We start from the raw sequence: 24445 nt of genomic DNA, 5'->3' as shown, positions 1-24445 counted from the left end.
TCCCCATCACGGAAACGCCGGGATATTTTCTTTTTAACTACTAACCCCTGGCAGTAATCACCCATGTAGCGAATTAGATATTTACATACAATGCCTATTATTGCCTGGGTCTGCTTCATATACATTTTCTAATCGACCCGTTTAGAGGCATTATTAAGCACTTCTGGGGCAGGTGTGGACTTTAACCTGAGCCTCCTGGTGTAGGGGCAAGACCTTTACCACAAGAGCTGTATGAGTCTGCATTGTTTTCTAAAAATGGAATAAGCATTTTGGAACTACCGCCAATTGGCAGTGCAAATCAAGATACTTGAACTCGGGTCTCCTGGCTCAGAGTCAGGATAATATCGCTGCACTACAACAGCCCCTCTGGATCTGCTTTATGCATATTTTTTATCAACCTGTTCAGATATGTCATTACATCTCATGGGCAGATGGCACGTGAATCATGGTAAGGGCACTGTTGCTGAATCACGAGAGCCCTTCTGGTCTGCTACGTTTTTTTTTCAGATTGTATTATCCAGTCAACCTATTCAGATGTTGTCACACATTGCTGGAGCAAGTTGGACCAGAACCCAGGCCTCCTGGCTCAAGGGGAGGGACACCAGCTCTGTACTACAACAGCCCTTCAAAATGTGTGACAAACTGCAAATGCGTGAAAGTTAAATTCTCTGCATTAGTAACTTAGGATCTCCAAGGAGAAAGTGAGGTCTGCAGATGCTGGAGGTCAGAGCTGAAAATGTGTTGCTGGAAAAGTGCAGCAGGTCAGGCAGCATCCAAGGAACAGGAAATTCGATGAAAGGCTTATGCCCGAATCGTCGAATTTCCTGTTCCTTGGATGCTGCCTGACCTGCTGCACTTTTCCAGCAACGCATTTTCAGCTCTAACTTAGGATCTCTGCTAACTATCTGGAGATATTCTCCCAGCTCACTGCACACTTCTGGAGCAGAATTGGGCTTGAACCAGGAGCCTCTTGGCTCACCAGTGCACCACAAGATCCCCCGGGTCTAGTTATATATTTTCCTCATGAAACTGCTCAGAGGTCATGATACATCTCTCGAGCAGATGGGACATGAAATCCAAGCCTCCGATCTCCAAAGGTCCACAAGTTTTGGTTTGAAGCCTTGTTTTCTTGAAAAAGATGAACTTCAAAAGGACATAAGATTGGTAGGCAATTGGCAAACAAAATGGAATGCAGAGAATTACTTCAGTTTTGTGAGAAGAATGAGGAGAGATGATATAAATTAAAGGGTACAACTCGAGAGGAACCTGGGAGTCCACGTGCACCTATCATTAAAAGTGATAGAACAGGTTGAAAAAGTGATTAATAAACCATATGTGATCATGAGCATCATAAATAGGGGCAGAAGGGAATTTTACAAAGAATGAATGTGAAGGACTTTGGGTAAAATGTGGGAGTAGGACTAGCTGAATTACTTTTTGCAAATGGAGATGTTAGGCTAAATTACCTTCTGTGCTGTGTAACCATCCTATAATTCAAAATACATAGTATGGGAAGATGATGTATGGAGAGGTAAAAGAACCAAGGGAAAAGCTGGGGCAGAGAGTAGATCCTATTATCCATTGTCTGAGTGCTACTGCCTTTTTTGAACTTGCACAAGAGATGCAAAACCTCCCTTTTGTATTACCTTTCTTAAAGTCACTTTTCTGGTGAAACCATCAGTTTTACAATAAAAACCAAATTCTAGGAATACTCCGCAAATTTAGCAGCATTTGTGGCGACTTATTTGTCCTTCATGGACTGGAGAAGTGTGAATTGATTGTCAGGATGTGGGGCTAGTGAATCTATAATATAGCAAATGCCCAAATTATGACACTGACCCATCAGTCTTTCTGCATCAAGTCCCATTTGAGAATATATGATCTCGTTTTGAGCTCCTATGAAATAATGGAGATATGCATTTTCTCGGGTGCTATTAATCCACTGATTTATTTGTCTATTTTAATGACTCAGGTGGTAACTCACTTCTCATGATGGTTACTGCAGGGATTTCTTGGAACTTTGGCTATTTTCTTTCTGTCAACCAAGACATCATTCAGTGAGGATCAGTTGGCCTGAATATGTCAATGCTAGTTGACTGTTTCTAAATAATTTGGAATAAATTTAATACCTTTGTTGACTTTGACGCACGATAAAGTGTGGACAGCTGCAAAAGTTGGTAATTTTAACAGACTTTTTCTTTTTTTTTTGCCAGAAAGTACTGCAGACAAAGAAGGATTCCTTGATAAAGGCCACTATTGCCAGGTTACCTGTTGCTGCAGTAGTTCCACTGCTTCAAGAGGTAAGGTTTCAGCAGTGGAGTTGATAATGTCAGTAGGTAGCAACAAAAATGACATGACATTTGTATTACATTTTTAACCTCATCAAAATATCCCAGGGTAATTCATAGGAGACTACTCATTTGGACACCTGACATTGAAGGTGGCCAAATTGTTGGAAAGAATTTCATGTTCAGGATTTGCATTCGTTTGGAAAGACAAAGGTTGATTCGGGGTGGTCAACATGGCTTTGTGCGTGGGAAATGATGTCTCACTAACTTTGAGTTTTTGAAGATGTAACAAAGAGGATGAGGGCAGAGTGGTGGACCTGATCTATATGGACTTCAGTAAAGCATTTGACAAGGTTCCCCAGGGGAGACTGGTTAGCAAGGTTGGATCACATGTAATACACGGAGAACTAGCCATTTGGATACAGAACTGGCTGGAAGGTTGCTTTTCAGACTGGAGGCCTGTGACCAGTGGTGTGCCACAGGGATTGGTGCTAGATTGACTGCTTTTCGTCATTTATATGAATAATGTGGATGTGAACATAGGAGGTATAGTTAGTAAGTTTGCAGATGACACCAAAAGTGGAGGTGTAGTGGACAGCCAAGAAGGTTACCTGAGATTACAAAAGGATCTTGATCAGGTGAGCCAAGGGACCAAGGAATGGCAGATGGAGTTTAATTTAGATAAACTGGTGATGCTGCATTATGGAAAGGCAAATCAGGGCAAGACATAGACTTAATGGTCAGGTCTTGGGGAGTGTTGCTGAATAAAGAGCCCTTTGAGTGCAGGTTCAAAGCTCCTTGAAAGTGGAGTTGCAAAAATACAGAATAGTGAAGATGGCATTTGATATGCTTTCCTTTACTTGTGCATTAAGTATTGGAGTTGGGAGGTCATGTGGCTGTACAGGACATTGATTAGGCCACTTGTGGAATACTGGTCTCCCTGCTATAAGAAGAGTGTTGTGAAACTTGAAAGGTTCAGAAAAGATTTACAAAGATGTTGCCAGGGTTGGAGGGTTTGAATCATAGGGAGAGGCTGAATAGGCTGGGGCTGTTTTCCCTGGAGTGATGGAGGCTGAGGGGTGACCTTATAGAGGTTGGGTGGGTGGGGATAGACAAGGATGCGCAGTTGGGGGAGCGGGGTTGGTGGCAGATGGAGGCGGCACTATTGGATGGGGTTGGGGGCAGAGTGGCAGCGGAAAAGGGAGAGTTGGACAGGGGTGGGGCTGGGGGTGGGTTGGGGTGCGGATGGGAGCAGACGGGGGATGGTGTTGGACGTGGTTGGGGGCGGGGTCTCGGGTGCAGTGTGCTTTTGCCTAGTCTCCTGGACGGGGAGCAGACTTCACATAAAACTCCAAGTCCCAGAGGAAATCAATTTAACCGAATAATCAATTACCCGAATAAAATAGTGCCCGCTCATCTCGTTCAGATAATACAGATTCCTCTGTATTTTCAAAACCTTTTGGATTCTCCTGAACACACTTTGCCAAAGTTATCTCGTGTCCCCTTTTTTGCCTCCTGATTTCCCTCTTAAGTGTACTCCTGCCTTTATACTTTAAGGATTCACTCAATCTCTCTAGTCTGTACGTGTCATATGCTTTTTCTTAATCAAAGCCTCAATTTTTCTAGTCATTCAGCACTCCCTACACCTACCAGCCTTCTCTTTCACCCTAACGGTAATATACTGTCTCCGGACTCTCGTTATTTCATTTTGAAGGCTTCCCATTTTCTAGCTGTTCCTTTACCTGCGAACTTCTGGCCCCAATCAGATTTTGAAAGTTCTTGTCTAATACCATCAAAATTAGCCTTCCTCCAATTTAGAACTTCAATTTTTAGATCTGGACTATCCTTTTTCATTATTTTAAAACTAATAGAATTATGGTCGCTGGCCCCAGAATGCTCCCCTACTGACACCTCAGTCACTTGCTCTGCCTTACATCCCAAGAGTATGTCCAGGTTTGCACCTTCTGTAGTAGGTACATCCACATACTGACTCAGAAAATTGACTTGTACACACTTAACAAATTCCTCTCCATCTAAACACTTAACACTATGGCAGTCCCAGTCTGTCTGGAAGGTTAAAATCCCCTAACGTAACCATCCTATTACTCTTACAGATAACTGAGATCTCCTTACAAATTTATTTTGTTTTAGCTCACGATAATGATACACCAGACATTTTACGTTGCATGATATTTTGCTACAAAATTTACCAGTATAGTTTGACCATGTCAGCAATAAATAGCCATTGCTGTATTGTAATGCCACTGGCATCGATCTTATTCTCAAATTTTACTGTGAAATCATGTTCTGACAAATAATGGAAATTTTGCATGTAATATTACTTATGCATTTTGGAAGCTGTATGCATCTATCAGGTCACCCTCACTAGCTTCATTCCCCAAAATCAAATCGACTAAAGTATTGTATGCTGTAAGTTTTAAAAATAGCTGGTGTTTCAATGTGGACAGGTGTGTACAAGAAATCTTTAAATATCCATACTGGGAACTGATTAGATCAATTTCAGGTTGGTCAGGTCTTGACCTTGCCTTGTTTAGTTTTCTCTTTCCCTCCATTTTGAGAAAGTGCTTAAGTTTCATTCCTACACCTCAGGAATAATGGAATTGAATGAAATCTTGAAATGACACATTAGTGTTCTAATATGGCATCGTGTTCAGTAGCTTTATTTATAAAATACTTTTTTTCTCTCCAGATCACAAAGCGGTTACAAGGTCACCCATCCAGGTGAGGTTCAGATTTAGTGGTGATTTTTTAAACAATGCAGTGTGGAATGAGAAATTCTTTTAACATAACCTTTATAACTGATTTTACCCTCTGTCAAACACTAAGCTTGCTCCAAGACACTGAAATCCACTGTTATGCCTGTCAAAGACAAAACACCTCAGGTCTGTTTCATGGATCTGATTTGTTGATGTGACCAATTTGAATTTCTTATACTGGGAAATGTTATGTACAAATATAAGACTTGAGAGCAGAAGGCAACCATTTTGTCTGTTCTACCATTCAATCATATCATATAGCTGATTTAGTTGTATCCTTATCGCCACTCCTTCCTACATCCTGTAAACATCACTCCCTTAAACCCAGCCTCCACTCCCTTACAGGGGAGAGAGTTACGCACGCTAACAACCCTGTGAGAGGAAAACACGTTCTCCTCACGTCTGCCTTAAAAGGGAGATCCCTTCATTGTTAAATCATGTCCCCTAGTTTTAGTCTTCAACAATGAGAGAACATCCTCCTATTATGTAACCTGTCAAATTCTCTCAGAACTTCGTGTTTCAATAAGGTCACTTCTCATGCTTCCAAACCTCAATGGGTATGGGTCTTCATAAGGCCTTCATCCCATGAATATGTTAAATGATCTTCCCTGAACTAAACCAGACCTGTACACAGTACTCCAGACTGGAGATTGGCAAACGTGGTGCCACTGTTTAGAAAGGGTGGTAAGGACAAGCCTGAGAACTATAGACCAGTGAACCTGACCTCGGTGGTGGGCAAGTTGTTGGAGGGAATCCTGAGGGACAGGATATACACATTTGGAAAGGCAAGGACTGATTAGGGATAGTCAACATGGCTGTGTGCATGGGAAATCATGTTTTACAAACTTGATTGAGTTTTTTGAAGAAGTAACAAAGAGGATTGGTGAGGGTAGAGCAGTAGATGTGATCTACATGGACTTCAGTAAGGTGTTCGGCAAGGTTCCCCATGGGAGATTGATTAGCAAGGTTAGATCTCATAGAATACAAGGAGAGCTAGCAATTTGGATACAGAACTGGCTCAAAGGTAGAAGACAGTGTGGTGGTGAGGGTTGTTTTTCAGATTGGAGGCCTGTGACCAGTGGATTGCCACAAGGATCGGTGCTGGGTCCTCTATTTTTTGTCATTTACATAAACGATTTGGATGCAAGCATAAGAGGTACAGTTAGTAAGTTTGCAGATGGCACCAAAATTGGAGATGTAGTGGACAGCGAAGAGGGTTACCTCCGACTACAACAGGATCTTGACCAGATGGGCCAGTGGGCTGAGAAGTGGCAGATAGAGTTTAATTCATATAAATGCGAGGTGCTGCATTTTGAGCAAGCAAATCTTAGCAGGACTTATATACTCAATGATAATGTCCTAGGGAGTGTTGCTTGGAGTGCAGGTTCATAGCTCCTTGAAAGTGGAGTCGCAGGTAGATAGGATAGTGAAGAAGGTGTTTGATATGCTTTCTTTTATTGGTCAGAGTATTGAGTACAGGAGTTGGGAGGTCATGTTGCGGCTGTACAGGACATTGGTTAGGCCAGTGTTGGAATTTTGCGTGCAATTCTGGTCTCCTTCCTATCGGAAAGATGTTGTGAAACTTGAAAGGGTTCAGAAAAGATTTACAAAAACGTTGCCAGGGTTGGAGGATTTGAGCTATGAGGAGAGCTGAACAGGATGGGTTTGTTTTCCCTGGGGCTGAGGGGTGACCTTCTAGAGGTTTACAAAATTGAGTGGCATGGATAGGATAAATAGGCAAAGTCTTTTCCCTGAGGTCAGGGAGTCCAGAACTACAGGGAAAGATATAAAAGAGACCTAAGGGCCAACTTTTTCAGAGGGTGGTACGGATGTGGAATGAGCTGCCAGAGGAAGTGGTGGAGGCTGGTGCAATTGCATCATTTAAGAGGAATTTGGGTGAGTATATGAATAGGAAGGGTTTGGAGGGATATGGTCCGGGTGCTGGCAGATGGGACTAGATTGGGTGGGCATATCTGGTCAGCATGGATGGGTTGGACCGAAGGGTCTGTTTTCATGCTGTACATCTCTATGACTCTACACGGTCTCAGCAATGTCCTTTACAGCTGCAGTAAACTTTCCTACTTTTATATTCCATTTCCCTTGCAATAAATATCCACATTGCATTCACTTGCCTTTCCTGTGTGCTAATTTCCTGATTTGTGTATCAGGAGACCCAGGTTCCCCAGGTACCATTGTGTTCAACAAACGTCTTTGTAAATAAAAAAATCAATACTATATTCTTTCTGTTAAAGTGGACAATGTCACATTTACTTATACTGTACTCCTTTCTGCCAAATTTTTACCCACTTACTCAACCTATTTCTCATGTAGCAGACTGCTTACATCCTTTTGACAACTTACTCCCCTGCCTATGTTGATGTAATTGGCAATTTTAGCTACCAAATATTTGATTACCTTATTCATGTCATTGGTATAGATTGTAGATCACAGAGATTTCAGCTCTGTGGCACTCTACTAGTTATACCTTGCCAACTCAAAAAAGACCCATTTCACCCTAGTCTTTGCTTCCTGTTAGCCCTTTGTCCACACTAATGTGCTACCCACCTACAGCATGTGCTTTTACCTTGTGCAGCAGCCTTTGATATTGCACTTTATCAAATGCCTTTTGAAAATCCAAGTATGCAACTTCTACTGGGTTTCCCCAGTCCACTTTTACTTTCACAAAGCCATGTTGGTTGGATTAGATTAGATTAGATTACTTACAGTGTGGAAACAGGCCCTTCGGCCCAACAAGTCCACACCGACCTGCTGAAGCGCAACCCACCCATATCCCTACATTTGTCCTTTACCTATCACAACGGGCAATTTAGCATGACCAATTCACCTGGCCCGCACATCTTTGGACTGTGGGAGGAAACCGGAGCACCCGGAGGAAACCCACGCAGACACGGGGAGAATGTGCAAACTCCACACAGTCATTCGCCTGAGGCAGGAATTGAACCCGGGTGCTAATCACTGTACCACCGTGCCACCGGTTCTGCTTGAGCACATTGTGTTTTTCAAAGTATTTTGCTGTAACCTCCTCAGTAAAGGACTCTAGCACTCTTCCTATAACAGATGTTAGACAAACTGGCTTATAGTTTCCTTCTCTTTGACACCCTTCTTTCATGAATAAAGATTGGAAAATAGCGAATGTTGCTGAGAGCAGTTCTGCTTTCAAGTCAAAACTGTGTGGTTTACACGTATTTTACAGGTGATGAACTTTCATCTGCCTGCTGTCCTTGTAGGTGATGAGGTTATAAGTTTGGAAGGTACTACTGAAGGAGCCTTGTTGTGGTTTTTCAAGTAATTTAGTTGATAGTGCACATTGCAAATATGATGTGCCAGTCACGGTGATGAGATATCTATCAAAGGCTAATCTGTCCTGGATGTCATTTTTTTGTAAGAATTGTGCTTATCCAAGCAAATCTTCGTTCAGACTGCTGTTGAAAGTAGTCAGGCTGAGGGGGGCCTGGGATAAGCTAATCACTGCAAAAGTCATGACCCCTTGGACTTTTATAGTTATATGACTGCTCCAATTCAGTCTCTGATCAGTGCTAAATCCCAGAATGTTGATAGTGGGGATTAATAGTGATGTCAGTAAATATCAGAAGTTAGTTAGTTTTTTTTGGAGATGGTCATTTTTTTGACACTTCTGTGGTGTGATGCTTGTCAGCTCATGTCTTGCTGTTGTCCATGGCCATTTTGCGTGGACATTGCTTCATAATCTAAGTAATTACAAATAGATCTGATTGCTGAAATTACAAGCTGCCAGTGCACTTTGCAAAGTCCATTGACTGGTTATATATTGTCTGTGATGGGGGTGGTGTGAGGGGAGCTATATTTAGGAATTCCGGTCTAATCTATGGCTCTTTTAAAATAAGATTATAGTGCCAGAGTAATTCTGGAACGCTTTTTGCTGCTATACTAAATGCTGCTTCTGAGCTTTTTTCTGTTTATTCCATAGAGGGAGCTATTGAGTCAGCTCCAATTTTTTTATTTTAGTAGTAAAGAAAGCTTAAAGATTTTGAAGCATTGAAACCTAACTTGTATTCACCCTGCTACTTGTAAATTGTCATAATTTTTTGTAAACATTTGGCATACCTGTAATGACTTTCGTTCATCTATATGTAGTGCGTCACTAATGGTCAAGTGGCTAAAAGCAGTCTTCGTTCTGCATGCTTCCTATCTATCTACAGTAAGTAATACTGTTTGTTTTGCTCAGTTGTAAGTTAAATATTACATTTGGTGTCTCAAGGGTTTTAAAACTTGGATTCATGCTAAAACCTAAGATGATTGCCAATTAAAGGTGTGGGTTGTAGGAACAAAGCATCTGTTGACAGACCTGAAGCACGTCACTGTGGCTTTCTGGTTCCTTAATGTTAAGATGCAAGATCAATTTCTTTGCGCTTTCTGCCTGCTCTCCTCGTGGCAGTTTGGATTGAATAGAGGAAAACACAATGTGTAGTATCTTTAAATGCATAGCTGTATCTTGTTTATCCTCATACAAAGTCGGGTTTACCATTTGAAACTCTTGGCTGTCATAGGCATGATACACTGGTAATGGATGTTGGGTGAGGTTTTAGGTTTGCTGATTCTGGTTAAGGAAGGAGGCTTGGAGCAGAACTGAAGTGAAAAAAATATAGTTTCTAAGATTTGAGCTCAATGGGATATGTTTTTGAGAATCTTGGGGAGAGGGCACTGTAAACATTGTGATTGCCACCTGGTTCTTAAAAGTTAGGCTTAATAGTCCAGCCTTACTGTTTATATATTTAAATACATGTATGTTTAATTAGGGTGATTTTAACTTTAGCTTGCATTCCAGACTTCTGGCTGTTGCTCAGCTTGCACTAAAATGGTTGATTTCATTCTGCAGTTGCCTGATCTTGTACCACAGCTTGGAGTTTTGTACCAACTAATGGAGAGCAGAGTGAAAACTCTGCAGAAGCTCTCTCGGCTTCATGGCAAGCTTTTCCTCCTTGTTACACAGGTAAGAAGTGGATGTTTGTTGTTGGGAATGCTTTGAGTTCTAGATATTCATGGAATGGATGTGTATTCCATTAATTTTGTGCATATTTTAGGCGGCACAGTGGTTAGCAATTCCTGTCTCAGGCGACTGTGCAAACTCCGCACAGACATTCTCCCAGTGTCTGCGTGGGTTTCCTCTGGGTGCTCCGGTTTCCTCCCACAGTCCAAAGATGTGTAGATTAGGTGAATTGGCCATGCAAAGTTGCCCGTAGATGAAGGGGTAAATGTTGGGGAATGGGTCTGGGTGGGTTGCTCTTCGGAGGGTCAGTGTGGACTTGTTGGGCCAAAGGGCCTGTTTCCACACTGTACGTAATCTAATATTTTGATTATGTAAGTCGCTTGCACAAATCCCAACTGTTTCGCTTATTTGAACAAATGCCACTTTGAGGTGCAGGCTTGGGTTTTCAGATGTTCCATGCAGCACCTCAGCAGTTGTAGTTAGAGTATCTCTAGCAACTGACATGGGAAGATCTGTGTTGCTCTTATATTGGTGTAACATGCTATCCAAACAAGAGCCAAATGCATACGGAACTATTCTTATCGTTGAATTGCTTCTCCGATTCATTGTTACTTAATTAGGATGCCTGAATTGTATCTAGTCTTGTTCTTCATTCATCGTGTTTTTATATCAACATGACGTTTCATTGCAATTGCTGATGTTGCTGTTTATTATGAGTGTACTTGTGCAATTCAGTTGGTGTTGATGTTGATTTGACATTCCTCAGGTTGCAGCATCAGAAAAAGCACAAGACATAAGCAGCGTGAACCAAACTGCAAAGCTGGTTTATGAGGAAGGTAAGAGATACTCACAAATATCATCATCTGAAGACATCTCCGATGTTTGTCTTCAAAGGAGGAGGCATGCTGCAAAGCAGTGTAAGATTAAACTTGTCTGCCGGTTTTCATGTTTCAGTATCATCTTGAGATAATACAGCAGTCATCAAAAAGATGAATACTGATCCAGAGTGGATAATAGGAGGAGAAGTGGTCATTAGCTTGAGTTTTATGGGGCATCTTAAAGAATTGATGGGATGCAAAAATGCATCGAGATGGCCAGAAGAAATCTACATTTGAGGCCTAGATGATAGAATGCATGGCTTCCCCCCCGATGAATTAAAAGGGAGGATGCAGATTCCAGAAACAGGAGCTTATTTTGTGAGGGCGTTACAAAGTTACAGATGTGAATATGAATCTATTGCAGGCCTAAAGTTTAATGCTGTAACTTTTTTGGTTTTATTCAGAGATGCAAAATCCACTTTATTTGCACTTTGTCTGCTCCTTATGTAATAGCTCAGAGTCATAGAGAAGTACAGCGCGGAAGCAGACTCTTTGGTCCAACTTGTCCATACTGAAGAGATATCCTCGTCTAATCAGGCCCCGTTTGCCAGCACTTGGTCCATATACCCCTCAACGCATCCTATTCATATACCCATACAGATACCTTTTAAATGCTGCAATTATACCAGCCACTACTACTACCTCTGGCAGGTCATACACACATGCCACCCTCTGTGTGAAACAGTTACCCCTTAGGTCCCTTTTGTATCTTTTCCTTCTCACCTTAAACCTATGCCCTCTAGTTCTGGACTACCCCATCCCTGGGAAAAGACTTTGTCTATTTATCCTATCCATGCCCCTCATGATTTTTATAAACCTCTGTTTCTGATGCTCCAGGGAAAACAGCCCCAGCCTATTCAGCCTCTCCTATAGCTCAAATCCTTCAACCCTGGCAACATCCTTGTAAATCTTTTCTGAACCCTTTCAAGTTTCACAACATCCTTCCAATTGGAAGGAGACCAGAGTTGCACGCGATATTCCAACAGTGGCGTAATTAATGGCCTGTACTGCCGCAACATGACCTCACAACTCCTGTACTCAACACTCTGACCAATAAAAGAAAGCATACCAAACGCTGCCTTCACTATCCTATCTACCTGTGACTCCACTTTCAAGGAGCTATGAACCTGCACACCAAGGTCTCTTTGTTCAGCAACACTCCCTAGGACCTTACCATTAAATGTTTAAGTCCTGCTAAGATTTGCTTTCCCAAAATGCAGCACCTCAATTTATCTAAATTAAACTTCATCTGGCACTTCTCAACCTATTGGTCCATCTGATCCAAGATCCCCATTATAATCTGAGGTAACCTTCTTTGCTGTCCCCTACTCCTCCAATTCACATCCAACTCATTTACATAAATGATGAAAAGTAGTGGACTCAGCACCAATCCTTGAGGCACTCCACTGGTAACAGGCCTTCAGTCTGAAAAGCTATCCCCCACCACTACCTTCTGTCTTCTACCTTTGCTCCAGTTCTGTATTCAAATGGCTAGTTCTTGCCGTATTCCATGAGTTCCAACCTTGTTAACCAGTTTCCTGTGAGGATCCTTGCCGAATGCCTTACTGCCGTCCATATAGATCAAGTCCACTGCTCGTCAATCCTCTTTGTTACTATTTCAGAACTCTCAAGTCCATGAGACGTAACACGCACGCACAAAGCCATGCTAACTATTCCTAATCAGTCCTTGTCTTTCCAAATACTTGTAAATCCTGTCCCTCAGGGTTCCCTCCAACAACTTGCCCATCACTGACGTCAGGCTCACCGATCTATAGTTCCCAGGCTTGTCCTTAGCACCTTTCTTAAATAGTGGCACCACGTCACCCAAACTCCAGTCTTCTGGCACCTCACCTGTGACTATTGATGATACAAATATCTCAGCAAAAGTCCCAGCAAACACTTCTCTAGCTTCCCACAGAGTTCAGGTCCTGGGGATTCATCCACTTTTATGCATTTCAAGACATCCAGCACAACCTCCTCTGTAATATGGACATTTTTCCAAGATCTATTTCCCCACATTCAATATCTTCCATATCCTTCTCCACAGTAAATACTAATGGAAAATACCTATTTAGTATCTCCTGCAGCTCCACACACTGCTGCCTTGCTGATCTTTGAGGGGCCCTATTCTCTCCCTAAATTGCCCTTTTGTCCTTTGTCTAAAAACCCTTTTGATTCTCCTTAACTCTACTCGCCAAAGCTATCTCATGTCCAATTTTTGTCCTTCTGATTTCCCTCTTATGTACACTCCTACTGCCTTTATACTCTTCTAAGGATTCACTTGATCTATCCTGTCTATACCTTACTTATGCTTCCTTTTTCTTAACCAAACCCTCAATTTTCGCTAGTCATCCAGCATTCCGCATATCTACCAGCCTTTCCTTTCACCCTAACAGGGATATACTGTCTCTGCACTCCCATTATTTCATTTCTGAAGGTTTCCTATTCTCTAGCAGTCTCTTTACCTGCGAACATCTGAAACTAATCAGCTTTTGAAAGTTCTTGTTTAAAACCATCAAAATTGTCCTACCTGCAATTTAGAACTTCAGCTTTTAGATCTGGCCTATCCTTTTCCATCACTATTTTAAAATTAATAGAATTATGGTCACTGGTCCCAAAGTGCTCCCCCACTGACATCTCAGTCACCTGCCCTGCCTTATTTCCAAAGAGTAGAAGGGCTTATGCCCGAAATGTCGGATCTCCTGTTCCTTGGATGCTGCCTGACCTGCTGCGCTTTTCCAGCAACACATTTTCAGTTCTGATCTCCAGCATCTGCAGACCTCACTTTCTCTTCCAAAGAGTAGGTCAAGTTTTGTACCTTGTCTAGTAGGAGCATCCACATACTTAATCAGAAAATTTTCTTGTATGCACTTAACAAAATGATCTCCATCTAAACCCTTAATACTGTGGTAGTCCCAGTTAATGTTTGGAAAGTTAAAATCCCCTACCATAACCACCCTATTATTCTTACAGGTGACTGAAATCTCCTTACAAATCTGTTTCTCAATTTCCTTCTGACTATTAGGGTATCTATAATACAATCCCAATAAGGTGATCATCCCTTTCCTATGTCTCAGTTCCACTGAAATAACTTCCCTGGATGTATTTCCTTGAATGTCTTCTCTCAGCACAACTGTAATGCTATCCCTTACCAAAAACGTCACTCTCCCTCCTCTCTCGCCCCCTTTTCTATACTTCCCATAGCATTTATATCATGGAACATTAAGCTGCCACTCCTGTCCATCCCTGACCTATGTTTCTGTAATTGCTATGTTATCCCAGTCCTATGTTCCTAACCATGCCCCGAGTTCACCTGTCTTCCCTGTTAGGCCTCTTGCATTGACATAAATGCAGTTTATCAGACCTACCTTGTTCTCTGCTTTGTTCCTTCCTACCCTGAATGTTTGACTTGCTCCCTTTCCCAACGGTACCAGTCTCAGATTGATCTCTTTCCTCACTATTTCCCTGGGTCCCAATCCCCAACTTTACTAGTTTAAATCCTCCCAAGCAGCTTTAGCAAATCTCCCTGCCAGTATATTTGTTCAATAGAAAAGACATACAGCAAATAGTGGCTTACTGGTTAGCACTGCTGCCTCAACGCCAGGGACCTAGTTTTGATTCCAGCCTCGGGTGACTGTGTGGTATTTGCATGTTCTCCTTGTGTTTGCGTGGGTTTCCTCCTACAGTCCAAACATATCCCGGTTAAGTGAATAGGCCGAGCTAAATTACCAATAGTGTTTAGGAATGTGTAGGTTAGGTGCATTAGTCAAGGGAAATGTAATTCCACTGGATGGGATACTCTTCGGTGGGACGGTATGGACTTGTTGGGCTGAAGGACCTGTTTCCACACTGTTGGAATTCTATTCTAATTCTAATTCAGACAAAACTGTACAATGTACTTTATTAAATCTGTTCCAACAGCCCCTTCATTTCCTGTAACTTCCCAATTGGAACTCGTTGCTTTGTCCTTCTGGTTTATCAAAAGAGTCTGCAAAAATGTGGGTTTTATTGTAGATTGTTGATATTAGCTGAGGTAATTTTGTTTCTGTTGTTCCAGAATCATCAGAAGAAGAAAACTCTGAAGATGACCTAATGGCAGATCAGGAATCTGATGTAAGTGTAGAAAACCATCCTCCATTGGCAGAAGTGTCCTTTTATTGTCACAGATATGTAGTTGTCAAGACTATTCCCACTGTGACTTTATTTTGAAGTTTGGAGATTGTTGTATCCCCTCAGTGAGAACTAAGCACACAAGTCCTACGGTTAGAATACTGTCTGTTGCTGCTTCAGAGGCTACGTTCCAAAATTTCTGCTCGTGAGTCTACTTGGGCTCCCAGTTCCTGCTTTGGGAAGTCCTGTCATACGTCAGTTTAACTTGAAAAGAAACAGTGGTTTGTTCTGTCTGTTTGGAATAATCTTAATTTCTTGCCACTTTGACTTTTACCTTTTCTTCAGTATCTGTTCTGGCAATTTATGGAGATAACTGGTTTTATTTATTCCGTGCTGCACGCCCGCACTAACCTTGAATATCCAAATGTGATGGGCAGGCACTATTTCGTTCAGATAATCGATTATTCGATTAATTGATTAAATACCTTTCCTCTGGGGCTTGGAGTTTTTAAAGTTTGCATGCATGCCTCCAAAGAACTCCAGGGAAAGTGTGGGAAGAGAGAGAGGGGGCAGGATGTTAGTTATTTGGAGGCGGTGCCTGTTTAATCACTAAACAAAAGACGCGTTCACTGTTGTAAACCCTTCTTTCATGTAATATTTCTATCAGGACCTTGAGATCTCCTTCGGGTAATCCGATTTTTGAATAATTGGTATTCAGATAATCGAGGTTCCTCTGTCTTTTCAGTAATAGGGTGAGATGTGCAGACCCTTGTTACAAAAGCATTTTATTATATTACAATCTTTGAGATCCTATTGGCACTGCCAGCCGCTAATATTTCATAATTGTATTTAGATCCCTTCCATTGCAATTGCTAAACTAGTACAAATTCTGAAGTTGAATTGGGATGAAAGTTTCTTTTATTTCCTCCTTTGAAATAAGTTTGTGTCCTTGCATAGATGACTGTGCTTTGTATTGATGATGAATCATTTCCCACTTTAATCATACATTCAATTAATACCATATCAAGTAAAATATACCCACTGACAAAATTCCAGTCACGGAGCTGGAGGGATTTCTTGTAGCAAAGTCAAACGTGAATATAATGGACTTGGTTATGATGTTGCTGATGGTGACAAAAAAACTTTCCATTTCACTTTTCATTTCCCAGCTCAGAACACATTATGCTGTGCCAGTGTGAATTCTGACAGTTTTTATGTTCGTTCACTAGCCTTGAGAAATATTTCAATGTAATTCCAATTACTTGTGCATTCACAGTATATACATTAAGAACGTGATTGACCCTATGCGGTGATTTTAATTCATGTCGTACAATTGGAGTGTATAATTCCTTAGTTTGCTTATTGTGCTGAAATATATACCATTTTACAACCCACAAAGCTGAAGTGCAGGACCATGATTTTCTGCCACATCAGATTTCCTTTTCCTTTGATCTGCTTTATTTGGAAGGAGAGCTATGTTAACATAAGTGTTGCTAAATAAAAGTCTTATTGTTGAAGCTTTCCATCTTGTACCCATCAGAACATCTGCAAGAATATCAATTCAAGGGGAAAAGAAACATTTATGTTACATGATTGGTTAGAGATTAGCTCTGATAAAGGCATTGCCATGGTAAATTGATGCAAATTCCGTCTAGTGTTGGATACTGAAAGTTTTGCAAGCACAGGCTGATTGGATACAGTCAGTGCTCTGCCTATTACAACTGCCAAAGAGATGTGCTGTTGGTTATGATCCACAAGCCTTTTGAACTTATGGCCTCAACCTCTGTATCGTAGCAGCACTGAAATTCATAAACTGTGTTACTCATTTGTCTTTTAGGGAGAACATAGGATGCTACCATTAGGTCAAAACTGTTAGTGATAAGCACCATTTGTGCTGCTACTGCAGAGTGAAAGAGTTAGGTTCATCTGTTGCACAAACTTAAGGTACATTATCTTTGTCTGTGTAATCCGAGATAGGTATATATTTCAGCACACTAAGCAAACTAAGGAATTATACACTCCAATGGTACGATATGAAATAAAACTACCGCATAGGGTCAATCACGTTCTTAATGTATATACTGTGAATGCACAAGTAATTGGAATTACATTGGGCGATTTCCCAAGGTTAGTGAACGAACATAGAAACTGTCAGAATTCACACTGGTACAGCATAATGTGGTCAGAGCTGGGAAATGAAAAGTGAAATGCAATGTTCAGAACCAAGCATGACTGCCTTTAAGACCTTCCATGAGTGTGCAATGTACAGTGAGAAATAATGTTATCAGGGTGGCCATTATTTCCCAGGATCCTTTTGGTATGCTCTATTTCAGCAGCACATTTGTACAACAAAGAAATGGATTGGGCAATATTTACTAGGTTGATGATAAAGCCAATCCAGTAGCACGAAACCCTGTGGGAATTCCAAAAGGTACTGGCCAGTAAATGTAGCTTTGTTGTTGACAGTACTAAAGAATCCCTAGCTGATTTCTCAACTAGAACTAATGAATAGGAAGATTTAAGTATTGCACAAGTTTGAGCATTACGAGCAGAATATTGACTGCAAGCCAGAGATGATCTGCTTCTCTCTCAAATGAATGGACTGGTCTAAATTTCAGTGCCAATATAATACCAGATGTATAAACTGTACAACAATCCAAAAGACTGGCAGATCGTATCAAACAATGTATCCCTTTGACTGTTTGCAGCAAGCAGGGTACTGTCCATATCCAACCAGATCACACATTTGTTAGATAATCTTGCATGTGTAAGAAATTATTCTGACCACCAATTTAGGATTGCCACTCATGTTCACAGTATGATACTTTTGAACACACTGGAAGCTACATACATTAGTACACAAGACCTTGCGGACGGAAAGGATAAGCGCTGTGCCTGTTTCAACAACAAAAGTGACAGCTTTTTTCTGGTTTATTCCTTGGCATTGCACTGACCAATCGGATTTAAAGCATAAGCGAAGACTGGCTGTTAACTGTCGTTCAGCATTAGTGGGTATATTCTCTCTCTCGCTCTCTCTCGCTCTCTCTCGCTCTCTCTCGCTCTCTCTCGCTCTCTCTCGCGCTCTCTCGCTCTCTCTCGCTCTCTCTCGCTCTCTCTCGCTCTCAATTCCTCCACCAATCAAAGTCCAGACACTAACGAATTGGTATGCTCCTCTTATGCAGTGTTAGTGAATTTCCCCTTGAACTTATAAAATCTAAAGCTTCCACCAAGTGTGGTCATTGTCAACATACTCAAGTTCTAAACTATCAAAAACTGAAATCAAGTTTACCTCAACATTTGTTTCTGGCTGATGCTGTCTGTCTCCCTACTAGAATTTGGGTAGATCAGTATTAGCACTTTTTGTTCATTTTCCTTGAGTGGCCAAGTACACAAATTGGTTATTTTTGCAAGTACAAAGATCGAATAAATGTAGGCATGAGAAGGCACTTTCCATTCCTTAAATTTTGAGTCTGACCAAATTATTCTTTGAGGTGGGAGACCTTTGAATTTTCTATAAAATGCTACTGATTGATTAAGATGAGATAGTTGCATCTATTGACAGACCTGAAGCAGTTACTGTGGCTTTCCAGGTTTTTTAACAGTTTGGTGCAAGATTAATTTCCTCGCGCTTTCTGATTGATCTCATAGCAATTCAGATTGAATAGAGGAATACATATAACTTGGAGTTGAACGATACAGATTAAACATCATAGGTGTGTGTAGCAGTCTGAAGTTGCTTATCAAGTGAAGTAGTTTTCCTTTGGTATTGTTACCCATGTCTCAAAGTCATTGATTGGGAGAAAATCAGTACATTGTCTTGTGAGCAATGTGCAAAATTGCTTCTGAGGAAGGGTCACTGGGCCCAAAACATTAACTCTGTTATCCATCCACAGATGCTGCTCGACCTGAGCTTTTTCAACAATTTCTGTTTTAGTTGCAAAATTGCTTAAGTGGGTTCCCATGTGAGCACATTCTCCATCAATTTGTGAAATGATTATTTTTGGGACTCTGGGCAAGAACAGCATCCAGGTATAATGGTTTATTTATCAAATGTGGAAAGAAATCCTGGAATCAAGAGCATTCAGGTCTTGCATGCTATCTCTGCAGCATTGCTTAGAGTTTGCACTGTGTAATCTGATAATGGTTGCGATCCTGATCATCTGAGCCCCAAAAGCCAGCGTGTTGAAGTATGTTAACATTTCCAGCCTGCAACTTCATGGTGGTGTGGCAAAATGTAATGCCTCAAGTCTAGGTTTGAGCTGAAACTCAGTGTAAGTGCAAATGGCCTTAACATCAAATAGGCTGGCACTTATTTTAAGACTGCATTTTTGTTTCCATAAGTACAGTTGAGTTTTGTTGCATGAAAGATAATTGCGAGAAAATTTGCTCAGTTCCTTGCATCACCACCATGCATGCTTAAAACAAAAAACTTGAAATTGTGGCATTATTGTAATGCATATCCAATATTTTTAAATTAGGAGAATTGGGAGGACGAAGAGGAAGAGGAAGAGGAAAGAATGGATGACCCAAAAATGCATATTGACAAACAAATCAGTGAAGACTCTGGAGAGGACATGCATACAGGAAATGAAAGTGAAGAGGAGTGAAACCATTTTACAAAAACAAGAATATTGACTGCATTCTCAGCATATTTGGGCCAACGAATTTGTCCTGGGCATCTGAATTTATTTTGCCACTCAGAAGCTTCCTTTATTTTTTAGCTTGGAAAGCAAATGACAGACTGCCAGTGTGTTAAGAACTGTTTGTGCACTTGGAATTCCAAGAAATATTTGACAATATTGATAGTGCACAGTTGACAAAAATATATTTCTGCAACCATGTTTCTAGTGCAGGTCGTTTTTGGACCACATTTATACATGGAGTGATTTACCACAGACAAAAATGTGGTAGTAACTCGTGCTCACTTGGAAGGTGGACAGATACTCAGCTAATTCATGGCTACTCCTGTTGCATTTTTACCTGATCTGGGGCATAGTATGGATTTGAAATGTACATCATCATGGCAATTTTCAAAGTTATTTCGGTTTTGGCAATTGACCAGCTAGTTCCTATGTTTTCAGGTTAGTATGTTGCAGTGTGTAGTCATTGACGAGATGACAGAATTATGTATATTTGTCTATAAATCAGTGGTTTCAGCAATTAATGCTGTGTTCTCCTTTGTAAAGCGAATAAATCGGATTCTCCTTTACAATATTGTGTTCATAATCTTTAAGGTCATTGACCATATTCAGTTAAAAAGAGAGTTTTGGAAAAAGCATTCATTATATTGTACCTTTACCCTTTAATCCTCCAGAGCCACTGCTCATTAAAATATAGTTTGAGTTTATATCCTGGGTGGTGATCTGTCTTGGATATTGGAAAACCTGGCTAGTTTTCTTGGTGCTATTTTTAGTTGCATGTTACACTACTTTATATCCTTTCAATTTATTTCACTTAAATGAGCCCAGAAAATTTGGGCACACTGTCAAATTCTCCCTCCATTTTGTCTCTAATTCTGCATTTCAGTTCCCTCCTTTGATTCATCAGACTGATCCTTTTCCGTTCAGATGCTTAATTTCCAAATTTTTAATCCTTTAGTATGGGGGTTTCAGATATGGATTTCTAGGATTTTTGGAGCAATACTCCTGTTTGGTCTGATGGGTGCTGGGGAGCTGTGAGAAGCAATGATACTGATTGTTGGGCCCAGTTTAAAATCGAACTATCTTGTTGTGTATAAAAACAGTCAAGCCATTAGGGAGCCAAATTTGTGTGGTTTTTCCAAACAACTGTCTAGTTAAAATTCCCATGCTTGTTTTCCCTGTTGATGCTGATGTTGTAAATGAGCATGATGAATTATTTTGCCGACCGTGCAAACTTTCTTTCACACTCCTGCAGTCCCCCATGAAGGTTTGGATAATGGGAGTTCAGCTGTTGAACTCTTTTTCATTATAATTTGCTTTCCGATTAGTGAACAGCAAGAGATGATTTATTACCATGGTGATTGTTGCCACAGAGCTTGAATAAAATAGAACCTATTCAGTGTTGTTCTAATAACCCTGGACAGAGGTACATACGACGTTGGACTGCTGGTTAGAAGGTAGGTCTTCAATTAGTCCTCACTGTGTGCTGACCTTGACAATGATGGGAATATGGCACATTTAAGTGCTGTTCAAGTGTTAATATGATTTGATTGCAGAGAGGATTATAGATTTTAGAATTGTGTTTTCATGTCCTTTATTCCTGTTTGCATTTTCAAAACAGGGATGCGTAAAAGTAAAATTATAAGCACCTAATGAAATGTAATTATTGATTATATATTGTATGCAATGTTCTACATTGGTGCATATGGAGCTGAGTTATCCAGTATTGGGGATATTATATTTAGAAAGTCCTACATAATGGAAACAGACACTTTTGTCCAATCAGCCACTTGTGAACATAATCCCAAACTAAAGTAGTCCCACCTGCCTGCTCCTGGCCCTCCAAATCTTTCCTATTATATCTATCCAAATGTCTTTCAAACATTGCAATTGTACCCATATCCTCCACTTTCTCAGGAAATTCATTTTGCTCGCGAACCACCCTTATGTAAAAACAAAACTGTCTCATGTCTTTTTTAAATCTCTCTCCTCTCACCTTAAAATGTGCATCCAGTCTTGAAATCCCACGTCCTAGGGAAAAGACAACTACAATTAACTCTATCTATGCCGCTTATTTTATAAACATCAGTCAGATCGCCTCTCAACCACCTATGTTCCAGTGGAAGAAGATCCAGCCCTTCTTTATAACTCAAACCTTCCATACAATGCAACATCTGGTAAATCTCTTCTGAACCCTCTCCAATTTGATAATTAAGAGGTAATTCTTTCATTTCCGTGCGAGAGAAATTATGACTCGTGCTTAGACGGCAGTGGATAGAGCATTTTGATAGGATCATGCAGCATCATGTGATATTATGAATCCATGGGCAGTGGAGAGGGTTGGGTGGGTTATTGGGCTTGTTTTCCAATCCAAGATCAAAATCAGTTACCATTAGAGAATGTACCAATTATATGATGGCTAACTGTTAAATATTTCATCTAAGTCAGGTAGGTTGAATGATTAGACAAGGCATTGCCCTGAGGAATGAACCATTAAATGGTTTTTTTTTTTTAACTTAATACAGATCCTGATTCATCAGCTGAGGGAGGGCAGTATATGGTAATCAGGAGGTTTTCTTGCCCATGTTTAATCTGAAGTCTTGAGACTTAAGGGGGTTCAGAGTCAATGTTGAGGATTCACAGGGCAGTTCCCTCCCAAATGCATATACTGTGCTGTCTACTCTGCTGACACTGTCCTGTCAATTGACAGGACATATCCAAAAATGGTGATGGTACTGTCTGAATCATTGTCTGTGAGGTATGATTCTGAGAGTATGACTGTGTCACTGTTGCTTGACTAGGTTGTGAGACAGCTTTCTCAATTTTGACACTAGCCTCCAGATGAAAGGAAGGAGGACTTTACAGTCTTGACAGGGCTGTTTCTGCATCAAAAATTATGGCGCTGGAAAAGCACAGCGGGTCAGGCAGAACCTGAGGAGCAGGTGATTTGACATTTCGGGCCATAAGCCCTTCTGGAATGTGGTCGGGGTTGTAAGGGGGCTGAGAGATAAATAGGGTGGGGCTGTTTCTGCCTTTATTTTTTCTGGTGCCTTAGCTGATGCCAGGTGGTCCATCTCGTTTCAATTCTTGAAACTTCAATGTGATTGTTAAAACTAAATAGCTTGCTAGGCCATTTCAGAAAACAGGAGAAAGTGAGGGCTGCACTTGCTGGAGATCAGAATCAAGGCCTGACCTGCTGAATTTTTCCAGCACCACGCACTCGACTCATTTCTGAAAGCAGTTGAGAGTCAACCTCATTGCTGTGGATCTGGAGCTGCATGTAGACCAGATGAAGATTTTCTTCCTTGTAGGACATTAGTGAATCTTCTGACAGTTAACAATAGTTTTATGGTTATCAATAAATTCTTAATTCTAGATTTTTTCTTTGAATTCATGTTCCATTATCTCCTGTAGCAGAGTTTAACCAGATCCCCAGAACATTGCCTGAGATTCTGGGTTAACTGTCCAGTGATAAATCCATGAAGTCAATACACTTTTGCATTGAAAAGCGTAAGTAGTGGGGTATCTCAAGATATGCTGCCTCAACTGTTCTTCATCCATATTAATAACTTGGATAAAGGGTCCGGATGTACATTTGCTAAAATTTATGATGATGCAATAAGTCTTGTCTGGCAAAACCAATGTGCTGAATAGTTTAGATTCTGGACAGATCTAATGCCAGTAAGGTATTGTGGGCTGTTGGTGGCAGCAACATAATCTGTAGCCTCATGCCTTGGCGTATCCCCACCTTTCCATTACCAGCAACTAAGATTTGCAGAAGTCTGATAGTGTGGCCAAGCAGTCAAAGGTGCTGGATTAAGGCTCCAGTCTCTAAGGAGGCGTGGGTTCGTATCCCACCATTGACATTCATGCGAGTTGCACTTCAGTGCGTTAAAAGTTCGTGTTTTTTTCTGGCGGTACGGTGGCACAGTCGTTAGCACTGCTGCCTCACACAGAGTCCCAGGTTCGATTCCAGCCTCTGGCGACTGTCTGGCGTTTGCACGTTCTCCCCGTGTCTGCGTGGGTTCCTCCGGGTGCTCTGGTTTCCTCCCACAGTCCAAAGATGTGCAGATCAGGTGAATTGGTCACGCTAAATTGCCCGTAGTGTCAGGTGCATTAGTCAGAGGGAAATGGGTCTTTGTGGGTTACTCTTCGGAGGCTTGGTGTAGACTGGTTGGGCCAAAGGTAAGGAATCTAATCTAGACACCAGGAGCGCAGCCAATATACTTAAAAATAAGATGACATCCTGATAACACAACTGTACTTGTGTGCAAAGCAGCAAGCAATAAACAGACCTAAGCTATCTTTTGAACAACAGCTCAGACCCAAGTTCTGCTATCCTACCATATCCATTTGTTAATGGCAAAGGGCAATTAAACAACAAATTGGAGGTGGATGCTTGATAAATATCTCTATATTTAGTCATATCAATGGCATTTCCAATAACCTTGAGCTGAAAAGGCTAAGTGGATGATCCACCTCAGTCATCTTCAACGGTCTCCAGCACCACAACTGCCAGCCTTCCACCAATTTCATTCGGGCAGCATGATATTAATATAAAACTGAAGGCACTGGACACTGAAAAGGCAATGGGCCCCTACAACGTTCAAGCAAAACAACTGAAGACTTGTGCAGGTAGTTCTTCTATAAAGCGATGATTGCGTTCTTGTGCAACACTTATAGAAAAATCAAGCTTTAGAAACAGTTCTTAGTGTTGGTGAAAAATTTGCACTTGTAAAAACTGTCGCCAATTCATCAATCGCAT

The 24445-nt window shown here is 41.1% G+C and overlaps 1 protein-coding gene and 2 non-coding genes across 3 annotated transcripts in view; all 3 read left to right on the top strand.

Annotated features, from left to right (window-relative positions):
• Positions 1-20246, top strand: part of wdr43 (WD repeat domain 43) — a 56677-nt gene extending 36431 nt beyond the window's left edge. Inside the window, exons 12-18 of the mRNA XM_060849114.1 lie at positions 2214-2300; positions 4999-5030; positions 9200-9263; positions 9942-10055; positions 10819-10888; positions 14988-15043; positions 19519-20246. Of these exons, the coding sequence (XP_060705097.1) occupies positions 2214-2300; positions 4999-5030; positions 9200-9263; positions 9942-10055; positions 10819-10888; positions 14988-15043; positions 19519-19647 (552 nt within the window). The 3' untranslated portion in view covers positions 19648-20246. The remainder of the gene's footprint in view (positions 1-2213; positions 2301-4998; positions 5031-9199; positions 9264-9941; positions 10056-10818; positions 10889-14987; positions 15044-19518) is intronic.
• Positions 9393-9526, top strand: LOC132809525 (small nucleolar RNA SNORA31). The gene has a single exon (XR_009642393.1). It is a non-coding gene; the product is annotated as a small nucleolar RNA SNORA31 (small nucleolar RNA).
• LOC132809503 (small nucleolar RNA SNORA31) lies at positions 18587-18717 on the top strand. The gene has a single exon (XR_009642371.1). It is a non-coding gene; the product is annotated as a small nucleolar RNA SNORA31 (small nucleolar RNA).
• Positions 20247-24445: the final 4199 nt, after the last annotated feature.

The sequence above is a fragment of the Hemiscyllium ocellatum genome, chromosome 3 (genome assembly GCF_020745735.1).
Source record: "Hemiscyllium ocellatum isolate sHemOce1 chromosome 3, sHemOce1.pat.X.cur, whole genome shotgun sequence".
NCBI lineage: Eukaryota > Metazoa > Chordata > Chondrichthyes > Orectolobiformes > Hemiscylliidae > Hemiscyllium > Hemiscyllium ocellatum.
Note: the sequence above shows the minus strand (reverse complement) of the source record. Positions and strands in the feature narration are given on the sequence as shown.